Source organism: Podarcis erhardii, assembly GCF_964252035.2.
Source record: "Podarcis erhardii genome assembly, chromosome: 5".
Classification (NCBI taxonomy): Eukaryota; Metazoa; Chordata; class Lepidosauria; order Squamata; family Lacertidae; genus Podarcis; species Podarcis erhardii.
This window is the reverse complement of record NC_138509.1, coordinates 85,158,159-85,182,029: the sequence shown is the minus strand read 5'-3', so window position 1 is coordinate 85,182,029 and position 23,871 is coordinate 85,158,159. Positions and strand designations below refer to the sequence as shown.

Sequence of the window (23,871 nt, the reverse complement as noted above, 5' to 3'; positions counted from 1 at the left end):
CTGCCTTCTCATCTATATCCTTTCTAGTGTTTGTTGTGTCAGTTTTGTGATCTTTTTCCTCCCCTCCCACCTTTTCTTCTGATAAATACCCCTTTCTCAGGGTCCTTAGAATTCCCCTGCAGACTTTTCCCTACACGTTTCCTGAAATGAGAATGTGTCACTCCCTGCCCCTGCCACTATTATCAGAATGCCCCCCCCCAAAAAAAACCTTGAGAGCTGGGGTGTTCCTCAAAGTGCTGCTGCTCCTCTTCTCTGCCCTGGGTGGTGGTGGTGGGGAGATGAACAACAACACTGCACACAGGAACGCTTCAGCTCTCCCCAAACTCAGCGAGAACCAGGGCACTCCTCAAGGTGTTGCCGCTTGCCTTCTCTGCCCCAGAGTGGGAGAGACGAGAAGCAATGCCACATGCCAGAATTCCTTCCTCTCACCAGTGAGGGGGTGGGGTGTCCGCGTGGGGCAGGCAGGGCACCGGCTCTTGTGCTTCTGCTACCTGAGCCGGGTGCTTCACCTCACCTCACCTCATTGGTGGTCTGGCTCTGACGGAGTGTGTCTGGAGAGCTGCAGAGACTGATCCTGACCCTTGATGCCTGCCTGATGGTTTGGCATGCTCTTCTCGACCAAGTAGTTGCCCAGGGGACAACAGCCTAGAGCTCTGGGCCATTTCCCTGGGCCTGAAGTCTTTCACTTGAGCTGTTCAGGGCAGCCATTGGTGAAGGCCTAGATGAGCATCACACTGTTCATCACTTCAGCTGGCCAGCGGCAGACCCCTTTGCAAACCTGGTCATTGCAGTTTTTGGCATTCATCTTGTGTTTCCTGTGTGCAACATTGCAGGGAATAGACATTCTATTGCACCATGGTCTGGGGGTTCAACTATTAGCATTCTCTTTCCCCTCTGATTCCTTGTATGATCCAGAAGATTCAGCCGCTGTAGGCTTTGGTAGTCCTTGTGGCCTCATTATGACCGTAGAGGCCATTATTTCAATGTCTCTTCATTTCGTCTGTGTGAAACCTGTGGATACTTCCAATCCAGAGGAACTGTTGTTGCTATTTATCTAACAGTATGACAACTGAAAGACTTTGGCTGACTCAAATGGTTGTTTCTGTTGTGACTGCATTGTACTCTAGGAAGGCTTCCTCTTAACACACGTATAAACTCATGTAGGATTTATCAGTCATGGGGTTCTACTGCTAAGGTAGAGCCAGTGATTTCCTTGTAGCTGCCTGATCATTTTGCTGGTTGCAACTACATTGGTGAGTAGGGTTACAGAGTTAGGAGTCTTTCATTGGACCCATAGTTATGTGTTAATGCAGGGTGGTTACTGGGAATGGCTCTGTTCTTTCTCTGTTCACAGGCAGTAGTTTCACTCTCTTTTTAATATAATCCTTTACATTTTCACGAATCCAAATGGCACACACTGCCATTGGTAAGGAGAGCTCTGCAATACTAGCTGCACAGAGCTTTGGAGTTTAAACTTTCTGAGACTCTTTTGTCTTCTTTTGCTCCCTAGAAATGGTTCTGCACTCAGTAGCCATCCTGCTCGCAGGAACACAGAGGGCTCTGCTGTTTTATTTGGATAGGTCTTGGGACACCAGGACGTCTGGGTCTCACTCTGAGGACTTACAGGTCCCTCTGAACTAATATCTATAGGCCACAATGTGTTGGTGAGGGGTGGCTGGGAGAGGAGCCTTCCCTCTCTCTTTTCGGATTGTTCAGGAAGTGCATTTTCTCTATTATTTCAAATATTACAACTTCCTGGATAGGTTGAAGGTCTTTCATAATTCACGCTTCTGTTATTCTTTATGCATGCCAAATGCAGGCTGTTAAACATAAATAAAACTTCCAGTGCCCAACCAGGAAAAATAAACTGCCAAGACTTGTCCATCCTCTAAAAGGAAGTAGAATATATTTTCAAATTTTCTTCCTCATCACTATTTCCATTTGGTAGCTTTTCTTTGTGGCTCTGTTACATTGACACCTACGATTGTTATTCTGAAATACAGTTCTTTTCCTTTATTCTGTGTTATTTTATTTCATTGTTGTAAGGCAATTTTCAGAATACAATTAAAATAGGATAGGAAGAAATAATTCTGCATTAACAGGACTGTGTGTATTTTGGAATATAATTTTGCAATTCAGAATCTGGCAGCCTGGTAAGAACCTCAGCTTTTTATTTTAAAGCAAATATCCAGTCCTTGAGGTCTAGATATGCAATATGGCAGGTGAAGTTTCAGAAGATAGTGAGTGTAAACAGGATTTTTCTAGGAGTTTAGAGAGTTACAATGCCCTGCATAGCTTTTCACTGCATAGTCTTCAGCAGTTTACTTGACATGTTACCCCGCTTCCTGACTGTACAAGTCTACTCAGAAGTAAATTCCACTGAGTTCATTGGGACTTAACTGCATCAAAGTGTGTTTGGGATTGCAGCCTTAGCTCTGCAAAATAAGGACATGTAGGAAAATAATTTATACAGGTTCTAAAACTTTATTAAAAAACCCCCAAAACCTGTTAGCTTCCACTAAGTGGAGCAGTTTTAGAACAATGAAAGTGGAAAAAATGAAAGTGCCAGGGACTGCAAAGAGTAGGCACAAACTAGGAAGATCAGCCCTTGAGATCAGGTTATTTTCCTTAAAGCTGGAGAAGCTACAGCCCAAGTGGTCACAAAGGGTTCTGAGTAAATTGCACACTCCTTTATCAGCAGAATTCATTCTTATGCTTGGCTCTCACTTCTCTAGTTGTAAAAATTGGAATAATCATTACCATAACATTTGTGAAGATGAAAACAGTAAGGATTATAATGTATTTTGCAATCTGAAAGCCATCTTAAAATGATAGGTATTCATAATGATCGCATGCTATGTGCAGCAGTCTCTTGGAGTTTCATTTGAACTAGTGCTCCCTTAACAGGACATAGATGATGAAATCTTCCATCCTGGAAAAATGTGAAGCCTGCCGACCCATGCACAGTTAGAAATAGGCTCCATTGAACGCCATGGGACTTACTTCTGAGTGAACATGCAAAGGCTCAGGCTACATAGGAGGCAGTACACTTCTCTGTACATATACAGAGTGCCTTTCCTTCATCATTGAGCAGTTAGAGCCAAGGCCCACATTTCTGGGATGAGAGGACTGAGTTTCTTGTTCAGAATGTATGTGTTTAAGGCAGGTTTTAGCTCCAGCACCTTCCCTTTTGAAAGTTAATATCTAGGGGCTTCTTAACCAGATAATGTGAGTTATTGTGTAATGGTCTGAATGAGGCAAAGGCCTGTTTGTGCCATAGAAAGCTCCATTCCAGCACCTCGTAGGTCTCTGAAATGTCCGTGGTCATCTTACAGAAGTAATGGTCACTGTTATTAAGAGCCACTATACAACTGAAAGTTCAGGGCTACCATTAAGTAGTAAATCATATTACTCATATATTGAGAAATGCTACTTCAAAGGCAAAGCGCTATGGAATAAATACACTTGGGTTTAGCTTTGAGACAATGGAGAGCTTGTGTAAAATGGATACAAGGTGAAAGTAATTTTTAAACTTTTATTTTCAAAGAGTTTTGTGACCCATTTTGGCTCCTTTACTTGATGTCCTTCCATTGCTTTTTTGATTTTTTAAAAAAAATACTCTTACCATTATATCAGGTCCAGAAAAAAAAAATCCCTGCTTTCCACAAGAGGGTAATTCTGTGTGTTTTTATATAAAAAGAAGAGTGAGACATATGTGACATTAGGCGTGCCTATTGCAACCATATTAAAATGACTAGCAATCTCTCTCTCCCCCCCCCCCCCAATTCCACTAGCATACAATTTGGCACAAACATTTTGAGGTCAGATATTACATGTGCTTTTGTTTTGTTTGTCAAGAAATAGTAGGACTGTCAATAGCTATCAGCCAGGATAGCTAAATGAAACTTCCATGTTCAAAGGTAGCATGCTGTTGATTATCAGAAGGCTGCCAAATGCCTCTGGGAAGCTCAAACGTGTGGCATGAAGGCAATAGCCTTGCTCTGTTCCAGGCACTTAGGGAAGCCTATTGCACAGAGGTCACACTTGCAAGTTTCCCAAAGCCCTCCTTGGAAGCAGAATCCTGAACTGGATGGACCTTGGGTCGAATACATAGGACAGCTATTAACGTTATGTGCTTGAAGTCTTGTGATTAGGTGACACGTTTTCACTTTTATTACAAAAATGCATTCAATCACAGTTTTAAAGGAAAAAAATGGTGGAAGTGTTTTAGCTTTTTAGTGTCTCCTGTAAAGCAAAATGTAACACACAATTGCAACAGAAAGGATGTCAGTTGCATGGAATTAGAGTACTGTATGTTAATTAGCTGCCCCATTCCCCCTTGCAATGCACATTCTGCTGCTCTCCCCTAATTTAGAGATCAAGGATCCTATGCTGTTTTCATGTGCAATTTGTTTGAAAATCTCCATATATGTGTGTATGTGTGTTAAGCAGCTGATACATTGTACTTCTTAAAATCTGCTCTTTGGTCTCAGTCAGTTACATGATAGCAAAGGACAATAGCATTAGTTTCAAAATTGCAGACAGTGACTTGCTTGACAGCAGCCCAAAGAGGAGTCCTGTCCCTTAAAAGTGAAGCAGGGAAGGCTTCCTAGTTCTGTCTCTCTGTCAGAAGAAGAACCCCTTCTCAATTTACAACCTGTGAACAAGATGCCTGCCCAACTTCACAGGAACCAGTCAGAGCCATTTCATTATTTGAAATAGAGTTCAGATGGCATTACCCCCCACCACTCTGACCAAAGTCTTTCTGCACCATTCAGACACCAATGCCCGCCATCATCTGTTTCCCCCTCGTGCTGCCAGGTTTCTTTACCCTGCTGTGTGGCAAGGCTGGCCCTGAATGGGCCCAAATGGTTCAAAGCTTTCTGCATGAGGAGAGCAGCAAGCTACCTTTGCCACCCCAGGCAATGTTGTGTACATAAGGCTAGATGACAGGACATAAAAACCAGAGCAACAGCATTGTCACTAAGGGCTAATTCACAGCTGCATGCTTGGTCATTGATTGTGCAAGACATCAAGTGATGACCTGCATGTGTGAATGGCCGATCGGAGGTTAATCGGCAGACAGACATTTCTTGCTACTCAACACAATACCTTTCAGGAGTCTGGTCGTTTTCTGACAACTATAAACTCCGCTTCTTAACCTTTGGTACTTAAATTAAAAGCCAAAGGAAGGACAAAAGGAAGACCATCTATTGCATACAACCTGTACATCTTGCCGTCATTCTTCCAACACTCTGTAAGTCAGCAGTTCAGTCGTGTCTTGGGCTCATCAGCCCATAACTTACTATTCCCTTTCAAATGCACCAAGGCCATTAGATCTGGAGAAAAGTCAGATTTAAATACATTTATCTTAATAAATGGAAAAGCAAGTGTTGCTTAAAGCAAATATTCAGTGCATGCGATGTTGACATCAGATTTATTTGCAGGACTTAAAAGCTGGCCTTACTTAAATCTGTTTCAGCCGTGGATCAAATGAATTTGGTTGTCCCAACCTGGCCCCCAGTGAATCAAAGTCCACATCACCAACTCACAGCATCATTTGTCACAATTGGCAGTATCTGCTCATGAGAAAATTATGTGAGCATGGGCTGCAGAGTAGGCTTGAGGTGCATTATCAGAGCTGCATGCAGAAGGCTTGCCCTTGCTCCAGCAGGACTTGCTCTACTTTACTCTTGTTTTCATAAGGCCCAATAAATATCAAGTTAAAGCTGAGAATGAGTTTGAGCTCATTTAACTGTGCTTCTGTTTTGCCATTCATGTTCAGTCACCTTTTCAAAAGTCCCAGATGTGTATTCCAAATCACTAGTGTGATTGTCACATTCTTTCGCTGTCTCTCACTCTATCAGATACATTATGAAAATGACTTTTGCATATTAACTACAAAAACTAAGGAACTGCTTCATGGATTTCCCAGCTGAATTGCATGAGAAACATTAACATATTTGGTGATTCAGAAAGGTGGAGGGAAGGGAGGGAGTAGAGGCAGAGAAAGCAATAAAGACTTTTGCATATTTGTTTTCCTGACCCAATCAAATATGCACACAAACCAGGAGGGAAATGAGTGAAGGAGGTGTGCCATAATAGTGTTTATTTCACAAACTGTGTCCCTGTTGGGTATAGGGATCCTATTGATTTGCCCATAGCTTACTCCAAAGCTCATCTTCTCCTGTGCTGGGTAGGGTACAGGTGTAGAGCCGATCAGAAGGTGAGCTATTCGACTCTGTGTTAAACAGGTAGCTCCTGTTGCTCTGTCCCAGCTTCTGCTAACCTAGCAGTTCAAAAGAACACCAGTGCAAGTAGATAAATAGGTAACGCTGTGGCAGGAAGGTAAACAGTGTTTCCATGCACTCTGGCACCCATCAAGGTCCTCCATGTGCCAGAAGCAGTTTAGTCCTGCTGGCCACATGACCTGGAAAGCTGTCTGTGGAAAAACACTGGCTCCCTTGGCCTGAAGTGAGATGAGCGCTGCACCCCACAGTCGCCTTTGACTGGACTTAACTGTCAAGGGGTCCTTTATACCTTTAGAGGGGTCAGAAGATCCCTTAAACATAACAAACATTATTGTGTGGGCTCTTTATAACATTAATTTCATTAAACTGCATTTTATTTGTAAATACAGATCTAGTAACAGATTAATTACCCTTTAATCCATTTTAACCATGCATTTTCTGCACATTTAAATTTGTTACAGGGCGGTAAAAGGTCAAGTTTCTTAATTTTTCCATGCATGTTTGAATGGTGAATTGAGCTTCTATGAGTCTCTGAAAGGAAAAAGCAACCCATTATTTCTTATATTATTTTAGTTACTGTGTGTTAATTCACTATACTCTGGTCCTAAGTATAGTGACTCGTATTTAAGTCCCAATAATTTCAGTGAAACTGATTATTCAGAAGGGACTTCTTGCAACATGCATGCAGGGGTTTTAAACTTTTAAAGATGCACCTGTAGCTGTGCCTTTAACAGCATTTTGATCACCAGACATCTCCCTGCAAGGAAAGCTTCAGCTGCTGATTTCTAGCCAGTCAAACTGCTGTTTGGAACACAAGAGTAGCCCAAGCCCCCCCCCTCCCTTTTATCATTTGGCCACTGTACACTGAAGGGGTGAGGTGGGTTAGTGTCTTGGGAAGAGGACTGAAACATGCCCCACTTCAGACATAAATTTTCCTGAGCAATTAGCTGGATCAGTGTCATGTAGCTCAATCCTGTTCCTGTTTACTCAGAGGTAAGTCTCAGTATGCAAAAGGTTTCAGCATTAATCTTAGTGTCAATGCATAGACACTCCTCCGTGTAAGTTTACTGATTCTGAGAATGGGCCCCTTTAGGCTTCCTTTACAATGCAATATGTAAATTGGTGAATCAGTCAAGTTAGTCTCCAGTCCCCAACCCAAGTCAGCTAGGGACCAATTAACATGTTCCTCCATGACCTTTTGAGACCATGGCAGCCATGGTTTTTCACTGACCTGTTACTTCTATCCACACTAAGCCTGTTGTGTATTTTGACCACCACTAGACTCAGACAAATTTACTTCTGGCGCTTGATCATAACCCCAGCTATTTCAAATGGCTGCAGTCAGGAATCAAAATAATATTTGCTGTGTTGTGGGTGGTGCAGTGATTAGCCTTTCTTGCTGACCCCTCCCAGCTTTTAAAGTCTAGAATGTCTTTATGCTCTCTTTTGACTAGAAACACATTGCCTTGTTGTGCTGAGTGCCTATGTTTCATATCCCATTAGTTTTTAGACAAATTTTAAGATGAGCCAAAATTCATGAGAAACAGCGAAAGGCAAAGCTGGCTTGTTATCTTTCCTTTTTAATTTGTGCAGGTTTGTGCCGAACAGATCAGACCTTTAAAAAAATCTGCAATATCATAGTGTTTCCTTTCCTTTAAAAACAAAATGGGGGAGGGGAGGAAGGCTTTTTGGTGTACGTGTTAAGGCAGCGTTTTTCTTTGCGAGACCTTGCTGTGAAGTTCTAATATGTCACCATTCAAATGTCAGCATGCTGTTGGAAAGGAAGCTAATAACTTAAACCTTTGAGAGCTGCCAACAAAAGAGGTAATTCAGATTGTGGAGAGAATGCCATTGTGTTCTTAGGGGAAATAGATTTCCAGAATGAAACATGCTACTTGGAAGCATTTGTCTTTTGTGTGTGTGGAAAGGGGCGACGGGGGCGGGGGGGGGGCGGGAATGTAGATTATAAACCTAAAAGATGGTTTGGCTAAGATAGCTCTCACTTTGGAGAACTAAAGGAGGAAAAGGGAGTTGACAGAAGTGGGAGTGGAAACTCCAGAAGCCCCAAATCTCTACTTTTATGGGGAAGGTGCGTAGCTAACAGTCAGCAGCCTGCACATTGTATGATTAATGCTTTTTTTCTTAGAGCTTTTGCCTTTGGAGAGGCAGCCGCAATGTGGCCTTAGCTTGTTCTCTGGAAATGTCATGTAACATACAAATTCCCTCTGTTTATCCCAACACCACGCGACAATATATGACTTGGCTTCTTCAGGTGGTTGAACTACTGCTAGTATTAAAAAGAAAAACAACAATGCTGCATTTTTAACGGTGGGGGCAGGAAAGAAGCAAATAAACCTGGAGTAATGCAATACTCTTCAAAAGGTATTTGTAGACCCCCCCCCAGCACATAGTTGTGGTCAGGCTTTTTCTGAGAAAAGAAACAATTGGGTTTTAGAGCCACCTACTGGAGCTGTGTAAGAACTGCGTGCACATACAGTCCATAGTTTTGAGCAATGTGGATTTTTGCCATTGGTGTGGGTCACTGAAACTTCTGCCTTTTCCCTACAGTCTCTAAGAACTTCCTCTAGGCCGACAAGCGTTCAAAATAGTTGTTTCTTTTGAACCCCCCTCCCCATTGTTGTATCCTCCTAGTATTAAGAGTTGTCACAAAATTATTTTTAAAAAGAGAAGGCTTGCTTTGAGTTTGATAAATGAACAGAGGTAGCCAGTGTTTTTAGAATTAGTTCAAATATCTTATTTGAACATTTGTCTTTTATCAAAGTCCTGTGAAAACTGTTCTCCATAATGCAGGTTCTGAGTGAAACAATAAGACAGTGAGCTTTTCTTCCTAAAGTCATCTTTTTATAGGCCTTTGGGGATCACAGATAAGGTTCTCCTACCCCTAAAGGGCAGCCAGCAGGGCTGGGACCAGTGAGGTTCCCCTCTGAGCGCCTGGGCTCTCAGCCAGTGCCCCAGCTGCCCCACTACTGGAATTAGCTCTGATTTGGTTGTTCTTCCTATTCCTTTTCAGAGCATAGCCATCAGGTTCAGTTTCCTTCCTTCTTCACTACAGGCTGCAAATTCAAACGTGCAAATGATGCTTTGATGTTTGATGGGGCTGTTTAGGTGGAGTTTTCCTTTATACACAGGAAGCTAAGACTGTGATCCTAGGTATATCTACCAGGACTAACCTGGAAATACAAGCTTAACCACGTAAAGCTGGGCAGAACATTTCTGCACATCCCTGTAGATCAGGTTGCATAGTAAACTTTGAGTGATATCTGGCTATGTGCTTACCCAAGGCATTGCAGTTGTTCTTTATGATTAATTTGGTGTATCCCAATGCTTATAATGCAGACTGGATTGTCATTCTATTATTGACTTCCTACCTATTTGCCCAGTGGAATTATCACTCACCCCCTGCTGATGTAACTAGAAGAAAAGTTGATCCTTGTGTGTGGTGTGTCTTTATTTATATATATTTTTAAAAGACTGCATTTGAATATACCTGTCTTCTCAGTTGGCACTTCAGTAAGAAATTTTATTCAATGAATTACCTGTACAGCCCATGTTATAGGAAGATTTGTGAATTGTCAGCAAGCATTAATAATACTTTGCTTGTCACACAGCTTGCTCTTGAGCATATTTCTTGATGGAAATACAGCTTTCTTTGCATAGGAATAATAGCTATTGGGATAAATCTCCTGCCAGATTATTTTGGCTTCAGGACTGCTACTGAGTAACACTATTTGTGCTTCTGGCCCAGTGCTGTCCACTCCTAATTAGCAACAGCAATCCAAGGTCTCAGGCAGAGGACTTTCCCAGCAAAGTTGGTTGGTAGGTAGATAGATACCTGAGATCCTTTTTCTACCTGAAAGTGCGAGGAACTAAATGAGACCTTCTGCATGCAAAAATGTGCTCTACCACTGAATTGTGGCCACTCCTTTTACACTGTGCCACCAATATGGCCAATATGACCCCATATTTTTGCTGCAACATATATGTAGAAAATCCCCTCTTGGTTACTGTGTGCTTCTTGTCACTCACTTGCCATTCTCTCTGTCAGATATATTACAGAGTGGTGAAAGACATTGAAGCTGGAGAAGAGCTCCTTCTGTTCATGAAGACTGAAGACTATTTACACGATCCTATGGCTCCAGACATTCATGGTCAGCAATTTCTTATGGCAGATTGTCAAATAGCTTATACAGAAAGTTCCCTAATTATCAGCACTTAGAGCAAATTTATCCTCTCGCATTGGTCGAAGGCCACTGAGAGTAATGACTGATTTGCTTTACAGAGGAGCGTCAGTATCGGTGTGAAGACTGTGACCAGCTGTTTGAGTCCAAAGCAGATCTCGTGGACCATCAGAAATTCCCATGCAGCACACCTCACTCAGCATTTTCGATGGTGGATGAGGAATTTCAGCCAAAGCTTGACAAGGAGAATGACCTCCATGATATGCATGACATTCAAGAGTGCAAAGAATGTGACCAAGTGTTCTCTGATGTGCAAAGGTAGGAACAGGCATATTTTAAGAGAAACAAAACATACAGAGACACCATATAAAAATATATAATATATATGGTAAAAGGTAAAGGACCCCTGGACGGTTACGAAAGACCCAAATCAATCTTTATTTTATTTCAAAAATTATTTATTTTATTTCTATCTTTATTTTAAAATATTTAGTAACTGATGATCATTAGAGAATTCCATAGCGGTTTGCAACTTTAAAATAGCTAATAAAATTGCCAATAAGAAAACATAAAGTAATTCAAACAAAAACTAACAATAAGCCAACAGCAGAAAGTGAGGAATTACAACACAGTAGAGGATAGTGTGTAAACCAGTGATCAGGTCTTGATCCATAACAAACAAACAAACAAATTACCCATGTTTGCCAAAAGACAGCAGTGCGGAATTTGTCTTAATGTTTTTAGAAATAGAGTTCTAGAATCTTGGGGTTCCTGATCATGTCTAATACAGATTTCACACAAAAAATGGAAGGGAACTGATCTCATGGTCTCAAGTGGGGGACGGACGGACGGACTCATATAGGAGGACATGTCCCTGCTGTGCTCAGTGAGTATGCAATGCCTAGAGAGGTCAAAAGCTACAAAGTTGGCAAGATCTACACTTCTAGTGTTGGTGGTGATGGAAGAGGTCAGAGATGCACTTTGAGTATTTGCTAAAGGACAAGGAATAAATATGTAAAAATTGGTGTTTGATTTAATTGATTTATAGCTGCTGTTTTCATCTAAATTATTTTAACTTCCAGCTAATTATGAAGGCAGTGTCTGGTTTTGAAAGTCAGTGCACAAACAGAAACCATTTTCAGGCCAGGCTTCTCTTGGATAAGTGAGCACATCCACTGTTGGGAAACTACAATATCACTGCAGCAAAAATGCAACCTTGAGGGAAGATGTCTGGACTTTAGGAACAGATGGATGACAACTCTGCATTCCTCGTGCTTAGAAAACTCTTCTTTGGGGAAGGCCTTTAAGGGTATTAAAAGCTCAGAACAAAGGCCAGAAAAAAATATCACCAAAAGACAAATCATAAATTGCTCTGCCACTGAGAGGGAGAGGGTGAAAAATGAGAACCGCCAGCCTGGCTGAAAAACATTTAAATTATTTAAAGTCCAATACATGACGGAAACAGTTCAAGGAAAAGGAATATAGAGAAAATATTCTATTTCAAAAAAATGTTCAGGTGGCAATTGGAATTGTTGATATATATGCAAGCTGGTGTATGTGTAATTAATGGGGGGGGGGGGACCAGCCAAACACCATTTTAAATCTATGTTGAGGATTAATGGTGGAAGTAATAGTAAATTACATGTGAAATATTATGAAAGAAAACAGTAACATTAAATAAGACGAGAAGCATGACTCATAGCTACACATAACAGTGACAGATTGGATTCTACAGCAGATGCAGAATAATATTACTTATTTATTTATCTGGAATGTTTCTAATCCTGCTTTTCAATCCAAAGACTCTTAAAGCAGCTAACACATATTAAAAACATAATCAGTCCAATTAAAAATTACAAGGAAACCAGACAGAGTGGCAAAATATGTTAGTATCAAGTCAGGTGAAAAATCTAAAAAGCTACAATATACTAAAAATTATATTGTAAAATATAATTTAAACATGTAAAGGCCTGGCCTTCACCTGTTGCCCAAAAGACATTAAACTCTCATGTTTTGGTTGAGTCAAATAAGATATTGCTGCAAAAACCATATTCCACTGGATCAGTAGGCAGCGAGAGCCTCTCTTTCTAGTGTATCATCTCCTAAGGGCCATGTCATATGTTGAGGAAAGACGTAGCAATGTATTGGCTGAGTGTGCTGCACACACATTAAGAGGTTCTTACTCCTCCAAGAACTGTTTCTAAGGTTTGATTCACTGAAGCATTTGTAATATGGGATAGTCAATACGGATTAAATTTTTCACTGAATACGGTAGGTTGAACCAGTCTTGTGAATAGTCCAAATTAGCAGCCGCACTTCTTAACAACTACAAAAAGTGTATATTCTATTTAGAGTAAGAAGAGTCCTACTGGATCAGACCAAGAAGGCCCGTCTAGTCTGCCAATCTGTTCTCACAGTAGCCCACCAGATGCCTATGGGAAACTCACAACACAAGATACGCTTGTGTTGCCTAGCAGCTGGTACTCAGAGGCATATCGCCTCTGATCCGGGAAGTAATACATAATCGCCATTACTAGTAGCCATTGATAACCACCATCTCTATCACACTCCCTCTTACATGTCCTTTTCCTAAGCAAAAAACATTGTAACCTCAAATTTTATTGATTTCAATAAATCTACTGTGACTGTGACTAACATTGTGCAATCCTATGGGTGATATTCATCGTAGGAGTGGAGATTCTTATTTTATGACTACTTTGATTCCCTGAACTGAAATAAGTTCCTCTTCCTGAAATAGGCTCCTGTCTTTTCACTTCTTGGAACAGGAAAAAGGTCTATGTAGTTCCAAAAACCTTGAGTCACCATCTTACCGAGCCTCTTCTTCTTGTATCTTTGCAGCTTAGAAAAGCACATGCTGTCGCACACCGAAGAGAGGGAGTACAAGTGTGACCAGTGCCCCAAAGCCTTTAACTGGAAATCCAACTTGATACGCCACCAGATGTCTCATGACAGTGGGAAGCATTATGAATGCGAAAACTGTGCCAAGGTACAGTGAAATTGTAGGGTGCCTGGAATTTTGTATATGCACTGTTGCTTATGATATGTAGAGTAACATTTTGAGCATCTTAGGGCTGGCTTCAGCACTGAAGCACATGATACCTCATACGACGTTTCCACTGGACTGGACCACTTCAGGCAACAGGTAGGGGATCAGATTTGAAAGCTTCTCTCGTGTACAAATGATTCCCTGCATATGTAAGGCAAGATGCCCACAAGAAAGCTAGGTTAGAACCTTCTCCCTGACATTTTTGTGCGTGCTTGTTTTGTATGTGCTGTAACATGTTTTTGTTAATGTGGGAGAGCATTCAAACTTGATTCATCCATCTGCAGCCTGAAATGTTTCAGTGCATCACATGAAGCTGCTGATAGTGACATCTAACTCAGAGCTTGGTACATATTTTGCACGTATGGGGTCACTTTGATGTTGTAGAGAGCACACCCGCCTAAGCAAGGGGTCTGAAATCCATTGATGGTTTTCAGTCAGATGGACTATTAATTCTTATCTAACATAACAGAACTTTCAATATACCAATAGGGAAATGCAACTGATTGAATGCCAAAGCTACTTGTGTGACTACTGAAACTAGGATTTAGGGTTGTATAGAGTTTTGTGGCAATTAAGCCATTGTGTTGTGTTAGCTGCTTACTCTCACTGCTTGAACAATATAACAAAAGGGAAATAATACCGTCCAATATACGCCTTTTAGGAGCAGATTATATGTGAGAATCTGCATATATGACATTGTAGAAGACAAATAACTCTGTTTATGAGATGCTGTGTCATGGTATTGAATGTCTGCTCTTACATGAACTGCTTGGAGCACAAATCTATTTGTGTAAAATACAGCTTAAAAAAAATTGTTTGTGCCTATGGTTTAAGTGCCACAAATGAAACATGGGGGGTGGATGCGTGGGTGTAGCAGAAACGTTTAGTAAATTTAGTAACTATCAATAGGCCTTATTGATGACATTGTTCTGAAATATATTTGAATAGTGTTGCAGAAAATGCTTGCTGAGTTTTGTTTCTATTAAGGCTAAGCAAACACTTGAGATTATGAAGGCGATAGAGATAATTTCTGGGACCTATCCATTTAGGATCCCAGCAACATGCAGCAATATGTAATTGGCTCATCCCCTAGGGAGCTACAGTCCAATAGACAAGAATTACTGCCCATTTGCAACCCCATCCTCCATTTTCTCTACTTAACAAAACAGGGCAAGGATAAGCTTTGACAGTCAGGACATTGCAGTTCTTAGTAAACCATGAACAGGGACCTGGTTTAGGAATATCAGAAACAGACAGAATTAGGGGTTTAAGAAAGAAGCGAATAGTTGCAAACTGTACTGGAATGGTAATGATGATGACAACAAAAGTAGCAAAAGGTTAGGTTCAGATTTAGCTATGCTTAGGCTAGACCTATTGAAAGTCATGTCTAACTGTCACATTTCAGTGGATCTACTTGATAAGTATCCTTTGCAGGATCCAACCTAATATTTACATCTGTCTATTGCTGTCTTTACATTTTATTATGCTGGAAATGGCTGCTATTGTTACTATACAGTTTATAAATTCTAAAATGTATTTTCTCTTAAATACTGTATACCCTCAGTGAAGCTAAACATGCAAAATAAATGAAACTGCAGAGATGTTTTAGTACTTCTGCACATTTTCAAACCACTTTGAAACTGGTTTAACCATTATGGCATCCTCCAAAACCCCCTGAGAGTTGTACTTTTGATGGTTAGTGGCTAGAAGCCCCTAGCTTCATCACAGAATTTAGTTTCCAGGGTTTCTTGTATGGGAGCCAGGGCCCTTAAGTGTGCGTGACGCTGTTTTAAATGTGTACTGTAGACAGGCCTTAAAAGTCACCTCTTCTTTTAATTCACTTACATAACTGAACTCGCATAAACTATTGAAAAAAGCCAACTTTTGCCTATTTCATATGCAATGCCTCCTGGTTTGACTAGAGTCTTATGCAATTGCTGGTGTTGTTGTTTTTCCTTGTTTGCATCAAAGTTTCGTGTTTAATCAGTACTCATTTCCTAGCAGGTTTTCACGGACCCCAGCAACCTCCAGAGACACATTCGTTCGCAGCACGTTGGGGCTCGTGCACATGCTTGTCCAGAGTGTGGTAAAACTTTTGCCACTTCTTCAGGCCTCAAACAGCACAAACATATCCACAGCAGTGTCAAGCCTTTTATATGTAAGTCTCCCACTTAACCACTAAGCTTCTGTGTCTGTCTGTTTTTTTTAGCAAGATGCGGAATCAGATAAACATGCTCCCATTGAAGCATTAGCAATCCCAACGGTCTTTAATCAGACAGTTCCCAACTGTCTTTAACTGGATTGTGCCTTTAATCAGAAAAATAAAATATTGTGTTGGTGGAAAGTCTGGAGCCATATATTGCACTGACAAGCAATTTTCTTATTCCTATCAACCTCTGTAGTTCTGGGACTTGCTCAAGAAGTGTTCGGGGAGGACTTGTCTTATTTCAGGCAGCAGAATTATTAGAAATTTAATTTCCAGTCTCAACATATGGTCTTCACTCATTACTTTCCCCACAAGCAGATACTCTAGCAGATTTAACTATAGGAAGTTAAATAAGACTTAAGGAACATAATTTAGGCTTCAGTCCTAGACACGCTTAACATGAGAATGAGTCCCAATGAACCCAATCGGGCTTACTTGTTAATAGGATTATACTGCCAACTTATTGTTCTATGAATGTATGGGAACCCTTGGTATAAGAATAATTATCTGCAATCTCCCTGGTACAGAAAGGGCACCTTGCAACAGATGCCTTTAAAATTCTGCCAAGCTCTGCAAATGGTGTCCGTTCAGTCTATATGTGACAGGGAAGCTGGGGTCACTTTCCCATGTGGCATGGCTGACTGAAGGCCTGCCACTCCCTTTCTTTCTCTGTGCATGTATGTGTCTATGTAGAATCGGCACTCTTGTCACATTTCATTTCAGGTGTTTTCCTCACTATCAAATTGGCACAGTGGTTGGTTATGCATGCTTTTCCCCTCGCACTTTTAATTTTATATGTTTTGCAAAATAAATGCTGAATTTGTACAATCTGCTTTCATGCACACCCTAATAAATGTGATCCTATGTGCTTAAAAAGTGCATGTGCCAAAACAGGATAGTGAAGGAACCAAGTCTGGTTTGTGCTAGAAGTAGTCAGTGAATGGATGAATTGCTGAAAATAGCACCTGACCACTAAAGGCCTTTGAGAACCACACAGAGATTACTTCAAAATCACAGAGTGAGTCTGCTATAGTTTCTAGGGTACTTGCAGTGTAGTCACAAGACGCACCTTGTTTTTGTAATCTACTTCACCTTTCTCTTTTGAACTTCAAAAGATGTCACCCTGGGCTACGGCTATGGTAGGAAACTTGCATGGAGCAGCATCAACGACATAGACAGCCAAGGGTATGTGGGACGATGGAATGCAACATAGCACAGAAGAAAGCAGACGGGAGTAACCGTGTAGAAATCAGGAGAGGAATACAAACTCAGAGGAAGGCTGTAGAGCCAGAATTAAGCCTACACATTCGTTTGCTCCTAAAAATTCCACCCCCAAAGGCATTGCCATGGCACGAACTTTCCTTCCCTGAAGTAATGATCATGGAGGAGATCCTCTGCCTCTGCTGCATGTTGCTATTGAGGATAGCCACTTCATGATGCCTGCCTCTATTTGGTTAGAGCTTGTAAACCTTGTGGCAAGGAGGTGAGAATTCACTACAGGGATGCTACTTTTGGTTCCCATATGGACCAGCTCTTAGAGGAGAGCACTCTGCGTATTTTTCCTGCCTGTTTCATTTCAGAAGCTGCCTGGTATCCGAGACTCTGTAGGCAATTCTGGAAATACTTTTATAACCTCATTTTATATTGTGTGCTCTGGCATACTTCCCTAGGCCCAAGTCTAATTATGCTTTGAACCTTTTGTAAGTTTATTTATTTATTCTTAATGTAGCCTCAGGAAGAAGAGCTACTGGTGGATGTGACTAATAAAGTGTAAGAAGATTTCACCAAATGAGATTCCCTTGAGCAAACCACCGAAAACCCTGGAATCGTTCCAAATGATTGCTAATTTCAAAACAGCTTCTAGCTACTCTTTCCTAAAGGAAGAGGCCATCTTCATAGACAAACTCAACAAAGAACCCTTATTGACTTAGTTATGTGAGAGCCTTTCAGTAGCTGTCCACATTGAGAATTATGGCAGTGAAGCTTTATCACCAAACATATTTCATTCTATTCAGTTGCTTTCAAATTTATCTAAGCAGAAGTCACAGCAACTCAATATTTTACTATTTTTTATTTTTAAAAATGCAGATAAAAAAGTGGGAGAATAAACCAAGACGCTGTCACCACAGTTCTTGGAAGCTGTTGTTGGGGACAACTTAACTATTGGATAAAAATAAACTGTAAAAGAGGGGCCCAGTCAAATTGCTACCTGCACCATGGTACAATTACCCGGGATCTTGTGGCGAGTGTTTGCCTTTTCCTCATCCGTTGCCCTGGACATTCCTTGCTTCTCAGAATTTTGCAGTGGCTGCAGGAGTTATCACAGCAGAATGAAAAGTGTAGCAGGAAGGAGTCTGTCTCTGAATGTATGATTTCTGTGTGTGTATCCGTTTATACTGCATGGCACTTCTGGCAGTGGAACCTTTGGGAACTGTTTGGCTGAGCTGGTGTGGCACAAAATGTTCAGTTGCTCAGGGAACAAAGCATTTTGCACTCCAGCATTGATGAGGGGAAGAAAACATCCTTGGAAGAGGTCTCAGCACACAGGGAAGAAAGGACAGGAGGCCAAGAGCTAAGCAAACTGAAGAAAGAGAAGATGGAGAAGTCCTGAAGAAAAGGGACAAAAGGGCACTAAGTCAAGAAGGGCACAAGAAAGAGTGAGCTCTGAAGAAACACAAAGGTGTGCAAATCAGGAAAGGCTGTATGCTATGGAGGGATAGGAATTCTGAAGGAGAGTGGCTAAAGGAATCAAAGAGTCATAGTTGGAAGGTACCATGAGGGTCATCTAAGTCCAACCCCCTGAAATGAGGGATTTTTTGCCCAATGTGGGGCTTGAACCCACAACCCTGAGATTAAGAGTCTCATGCTCTATCGACCGAGGAAGTGGGGCACTCAAACACTGGTGAATGAGATATGTAAATGAAGGAAAGAGGAGCCAAGGGGGGGAAATTGGGCTGGGAACTGTGGGCCAGGGAACCAAGGGTACATTACCAGTGTAGAGCCTGATAGGAGAATTGTACTAGATGTGTCTTTTATTGTTATTGTTTCATTTGATTTGGCCACCCTACGGGGGACAACAGGTCTAATAAGTCTGTTGGTGGAGAGGCTGAATAGCATTTTACATATTGATTTGAAACAAGCAGCCAATGTTTTGACTGCAGGCTTCTATTCCACTAAAACATTTTCAATTGGAAAGTCTATGTGCTGCCCTATCCTATTGATCAACTTTAGCAAGAGCACTATAAACACAGCTGTTACAGTTAAAGTTAGATCTCATGGCTGCCCAAATCAACCAACTGCATGCTATTCAGGAAGATACCTTAAGGCACTGCATGACGATTAGTAGAAGCTCAGCAATAATTTGACACAGTGATGCCAACACTACGCACTGTTTCCTCAGGGGATTGCTCTAATTAAAATTAAATAAATCACGGCACACAGGGAGTTCTTATGATTGCTATATCAAGCTGTCTTGAGAGCCCTTTGGATAAAAAAAAACAGCATAAAAATGGAAAATAAATACGGATCTTCCTTCTGCCCCACTGTCATCAATATCATTATGATGTTAGTAATTGTAATTAAATAGCCAATTTTTAATCTGTGGGTTAGCAAATTAATCTGCTGATTAATCTGACATTAGACATAGACACTGAGTAGTTAATAATTGAGAATTATGTAGTTTTTTAATTAACTACTTAATTCTAAATTATTAACTACTTAATGTCTGAGAGTCAATTCTCATGACTCTGAAAGCAGATTGAAATATAGATTATCTGAATGTGAGGGGCAAGCAGTATAAGATGTTAAAAGAAAACTAGGAATGGATGACTGACTTGAGCATCTTTTTTAAAAAAAAATCCATGTTTTGATGAAACGATCTTGCCCATCTACCCAATGGCGAGGCAAGTGGCATGTCTTTATTTCAAGACTTGCATCTCTCACGGTGGGAAGTTCAGATCACTTTTAATGTTATGTGAATCCTTCCTAATTCCATGCCTTACCCCTCTTGTTCTGACATCAGGTCAAACAGCATAATGTGGTTTTACTTTCTATTGAATGTACAAAGAGCTTCCAAGGAAGGATCAGTTAACAGAATTTTTAAGCTTGCTATATTGCACTACTGGGCCACAGAATCCAGATACACACAGCATGAAGGTGTGGGGTCAAACAGGAAGCCAGTTTAATGGAGAGAGGGGCCAACCTGCAATTTCATATCAGCCCATGGGGACTTGTGGTTCAAACTCTTGAGAACCAACGACCGGCTTCCTGTAGCTCTCAAATTAACTTCTTCAGTGTACGAGAACATACTCCATACATTCATCAAGGGAGCAGTTGAATGAATCTGTGTGAGCCTTGAGTCTCAATAATATATCAACATGATTTTTAATGGCTTAAAAGAATTCCCTCAGAGGGCTGTGGTCCTGCTCCTGGAATGGTTGATATTTTTATATATTTGTGCTTCAACTTATTTAAGCAAGCGAAAACATAATTAACCAGACCCAGTTATGACCGTTGTTTAAAGATTTGTTTTCCCTTGCCTGACATCACAGGGCTGTCTTTTTTAATATTAGTGAAAATAAAATAATTAGTGAACAATAGCTTCCAGCCATATAGGGACCATTCATACCCTGCGGCTCCAGTTCCTTTTTTCTTTTTTTTTCTTTAAAAGAAAATTCAGATGCTCTGCCATTCTTTTCAAATTAAATCACATGGAAAATGCTTCTTCCCTACTTTTTTCATTAATCAGCAATTGCTAGTGTAACCAAAAGAGCAACTGTGATTTTTCAAATGCAAAGGATGATGGACAGAAAAAACCATAGGACAATTATGAATAATTGCCGTGTAATTACAGAACAAAAGAATTTAAAGATCACATGTCAGGGTAGGATTTTCTGAGCGCTTGTGGCTGGGGGTAGAGGGTCACCTAGAGCAGAGATATCTGATTCCCAGCAAAAAGGCCACACACCATGCTGTACCTTCTCAGTCTGTTTATGGCAACTGTCTCTCGTTACAGTATGCCGCCCTGGCTTGGGAGCAAACTCACCAACACCAACTCACCAACACAAAGGTAATTACACACTGCCTGCCTTCATAAAACCTCCAGCTTGCTCAAATAGAAACCACATGTTGGAATAGACAGCAGTGCATTAAAAATAGCACTTAACAGTCATGTGTTTAATAAGCAGAAAATATGTGAACTTCACTTCTAGCTAATTTCTTGGTCCTAAATGCTTAAGTCATTGATGGATTATAATGTATTTGGTATCTGGTGTGGGAAGGATTGCAACGGTTAGATGAGTACAGAGTCAAGACGGTGTTGAAAACATAGAAGCCGGGAAATAAGACCCCTGGCTTGGAAATTTAAAGCAAATGTAAGGTTATAGAATATAAGAATGTAATGTTATAGAATATAAGGGTTTATCAAGGTGGAAAGAAAATGTCTCACTGTAGATCCTCTCCTGTAATCGCTTGACTTGGCTTAGTTTAAAGTAAAAATGTATATTGAAGTTAAAGGGACTGGCAGGGTTGGAGTGCTACACTAAGAATGAAGCTTATTGGTCTCTTCACATTCTACCATGCATTAGGCAATCCTTTTCCACCCACGACAAATTTTAAAGCGCTTTCATTCTATTTACTTGCACAAAAATACGTTCATCTCCATTTCAACGCTGTCTTTGTCACAATAATTCAAATGAATGCATCCTATGTTTTCTTTTACACTCTCTGTTATTGTGAGCTTCTGATTACCATAGATTGAAGGCAAACAATAATGAATGACCATTACCATCACAACCTTTCCTGTGAGCTTCCTGAGGCATTTAATTCGCTACTGCAGCCTTGAGAGACTTAGTTTGATCCACCCAAACCGTTCTTCTGTTTTAAATAGTTGGTTTCCAGTCCTAACTTTATGCACAGCCACATCATTCACTAATTTAACCAAAACCCAACAATTCTGTCAATATAAATTTAGGATTATCTCTGTGAGGAACTACTGAAAGCATCACCTGACTGGTGGTGGCAATGCACAATTCTACTACACAAACTCATTCTGAGTGTCAGGGTTCTGGGCCATAAGACCTTTTCCATCCATTGTAATTGGAGAGAGGTTCCGTTTGTGCAAATAGCATTATGTAGAAAGCTGCCCTGTTCCATGGAAGTGAATGGTGAAGCCTGTATGCCCCAAGCTAGAGATTAGGGCAGTTCTTTTTATAGTGGCAGAGAGAACTGCCAAATGAGGGAAGGAACTACTATAGCGCAAAGTGATCTGTTGTACTTGTTTCCTCATTCTGCCTCTTGCTATCATCCCAGACATAACTGTTGAATCAGGAGATGGGGCCAACCTGAATTGGGGCTTTTATGCAGATCTTGAACATTTATGGCTACTGATACAATAGGTTACTTAATGGAATCTGCAAGGGGTCTCCTATCCTCTCTCCATTGTATCAATGTATTAGTGTGCTGCAGTTTAATGCATTAATTAATGATTTCAGCTATAATTTTAAAAGTGAATGTTTGCCCTACCTGTTAATCTTGCCTTGTTGTGAAGGCAATTAAGAACTACTCATCTCAACTGGTAGTATTGTTGTCTGCTTAGTTTTAAATTTTAACCACTATGTCAGCTGTGTCTCAGATTGCTAGGCATGAAAGCCATTTTATATTTGTATATCTCTGATGTATTTTCATGTGTAAATAAGTGCCAGCCTATTATCTTTAAGAAAGGGAACAACTGAGTACCTCTGTATATAGTAGAAGTCTTCCTGCTTGCATATCAAATCTATTATTTCTTTGTTAAATTTGTATTCTGTCTTTTCTACAAGAGCTCAAAGTCTCTCACCTGGATATTACTTTGGCCAAGATCTATTTAGTAAATTTCACCAGTGTAACTGTACCATGTGCCTTCAGACCAGTTAAGAACCTGTGATTTCTTTACTGTGCAATCCCATACAATTCTGTTCAGAAGCAAGCCCCATTAAGTTCAATAATAAGATTTTTAGGATTGCAAGTTGGATACCATACAAATCAATAGCAACTTCACTATTAGAAGTCCTGAACACTGCGATAGAGGAATGCCATCTGCATTGGGCTTTAAAAGCAATAAATATTCCAAATTAAATTGACGGATCGAAGAACTTAATTTAGAAAAAAATCCAGATGTTTCTCCAATCTGTGTGATATTTTCTCCAAAATAAGGGGAAATCCCTCACACTTAGAAAGATCAAATTAAACCTGCTACTGTTCTCGTGTGAGTATATTTTTTTTGTTAATACATTTTTTTTGGCTGAAGCATTCCTTATGAATGAAAGGTATCTTACAGGAACCCTGGCTGATACAGAGCAATAACATTCTTCCTGAATTGTACATTTCTTTGGCTTGCACCCAACCCTGAACTGTTACCCTAGCTGTTGTCTGATAGATATCAGCAAGGCAACTCATCTGAGCCAGACAGGTGGAATCAGGGCCTTCTCAGACAATGGAAGTCTTTGTTGTTGTGATGGGAACAGATAGCTACAGGGTAAACATTTAAGACAGACAACAAGCGGGCAGGTTCTCAAGGATAAGCTTTATAAGAGCAGGAAGGTTAGCATCAGCCACGGTGTACATGGAAGTCAGAGGACGTGATTATAGTTCATGGGAACCAAGAGTGCAGGATGGGATACATTCAATTCAGTTTCCTTTGCAGGCTTAAAATAGAGCCATTGTAAATTATGTCAGCCTGTCTGAAACCACTAAAATAATTGTTAAGAAGGTCTGGGAATGCACAATATGCATTGTTGTATGGCTTTGATGTGTGAAGGGCAAGAGCCTGTGATATAACACAAACTGAGCAAAAGTTAAACTGTTCAACCCTTCTTTACTGGAGGAAGCTGAGTTTTAATGCATAAGGATAATAACCATACCCGCTATTTAGAGTTTAGAGTGGTGATATATAGCCAAAGTGGCCACATCCACACCCAGGAGGGAAGTGTCAGCAAGCCTGGAGGAACCTTAAGTTTTGCAGAAGGACAGAAAACCTTGACAGGGAAAAACCCTCAATAAGCTCAGTGAGAATTGAACATGTTCAGGGGCCATGGAATACTGACTGATTTGTTGGGGTAGAGGAGATAGAAAACCGAGTTGGAGGGGAAATGGAACAGTATAATCCTGGAT

General features: G+C 40.6%; 1 protein-coding gene and 1 long non-coding RNA gene across 17 annotated transcripts in view; one reads left to right on the top strand and one right to left on the bottom strand.

The window, feature by feature from the left end:
* Window positions 1-23,871, bottom strand: part of LOC309342374 — a 101,037-nt gene that overhangs the window by 11,672 nt on the left and 65,494 nt on the right. The window lies entirely within an intron of this gene.
* MECOM (MDS1 and EVI1 complex locus) overlaps window positions 1-23,871 on the top strand; it is a 481,167-nt gene that overhangs the window by 414,842 nt on the left and 42,454 nt on the right. For 8 of the 16 annotated variants that reach the window (XM_081862149.1, XM_081862148.1, XM_081862146.1 and 5 more), the window contains 5 exons: window positions 10,318-10,420; window positions 10,552-10,768; window positions 13,310-13,457; window positions 15,519-15,675; window positions 20,738-20,791. In XM_081862149.1, the coding sequence (XP_081718275.1) occupies window positions 10,318-10,420; window positions 10,552-10,768; window positions 13,310-13,457; window positions 15,519-15,675; window positions 20,738-20,791 (679 nt within the window). The remainder of the gene's footprint in view (window positions 1-10,317; window positions 10,421-10,551; window positions 10,769-13,309; window positions 13,458-15,518; window positions 15,676-20,737; window positions 20,792-23,871) is intronic. The other 8 variants (XM_081862143.1, XM_081862152.1, XM_081862150.1 and 5 more) reach the window with 3 other exon arrangements.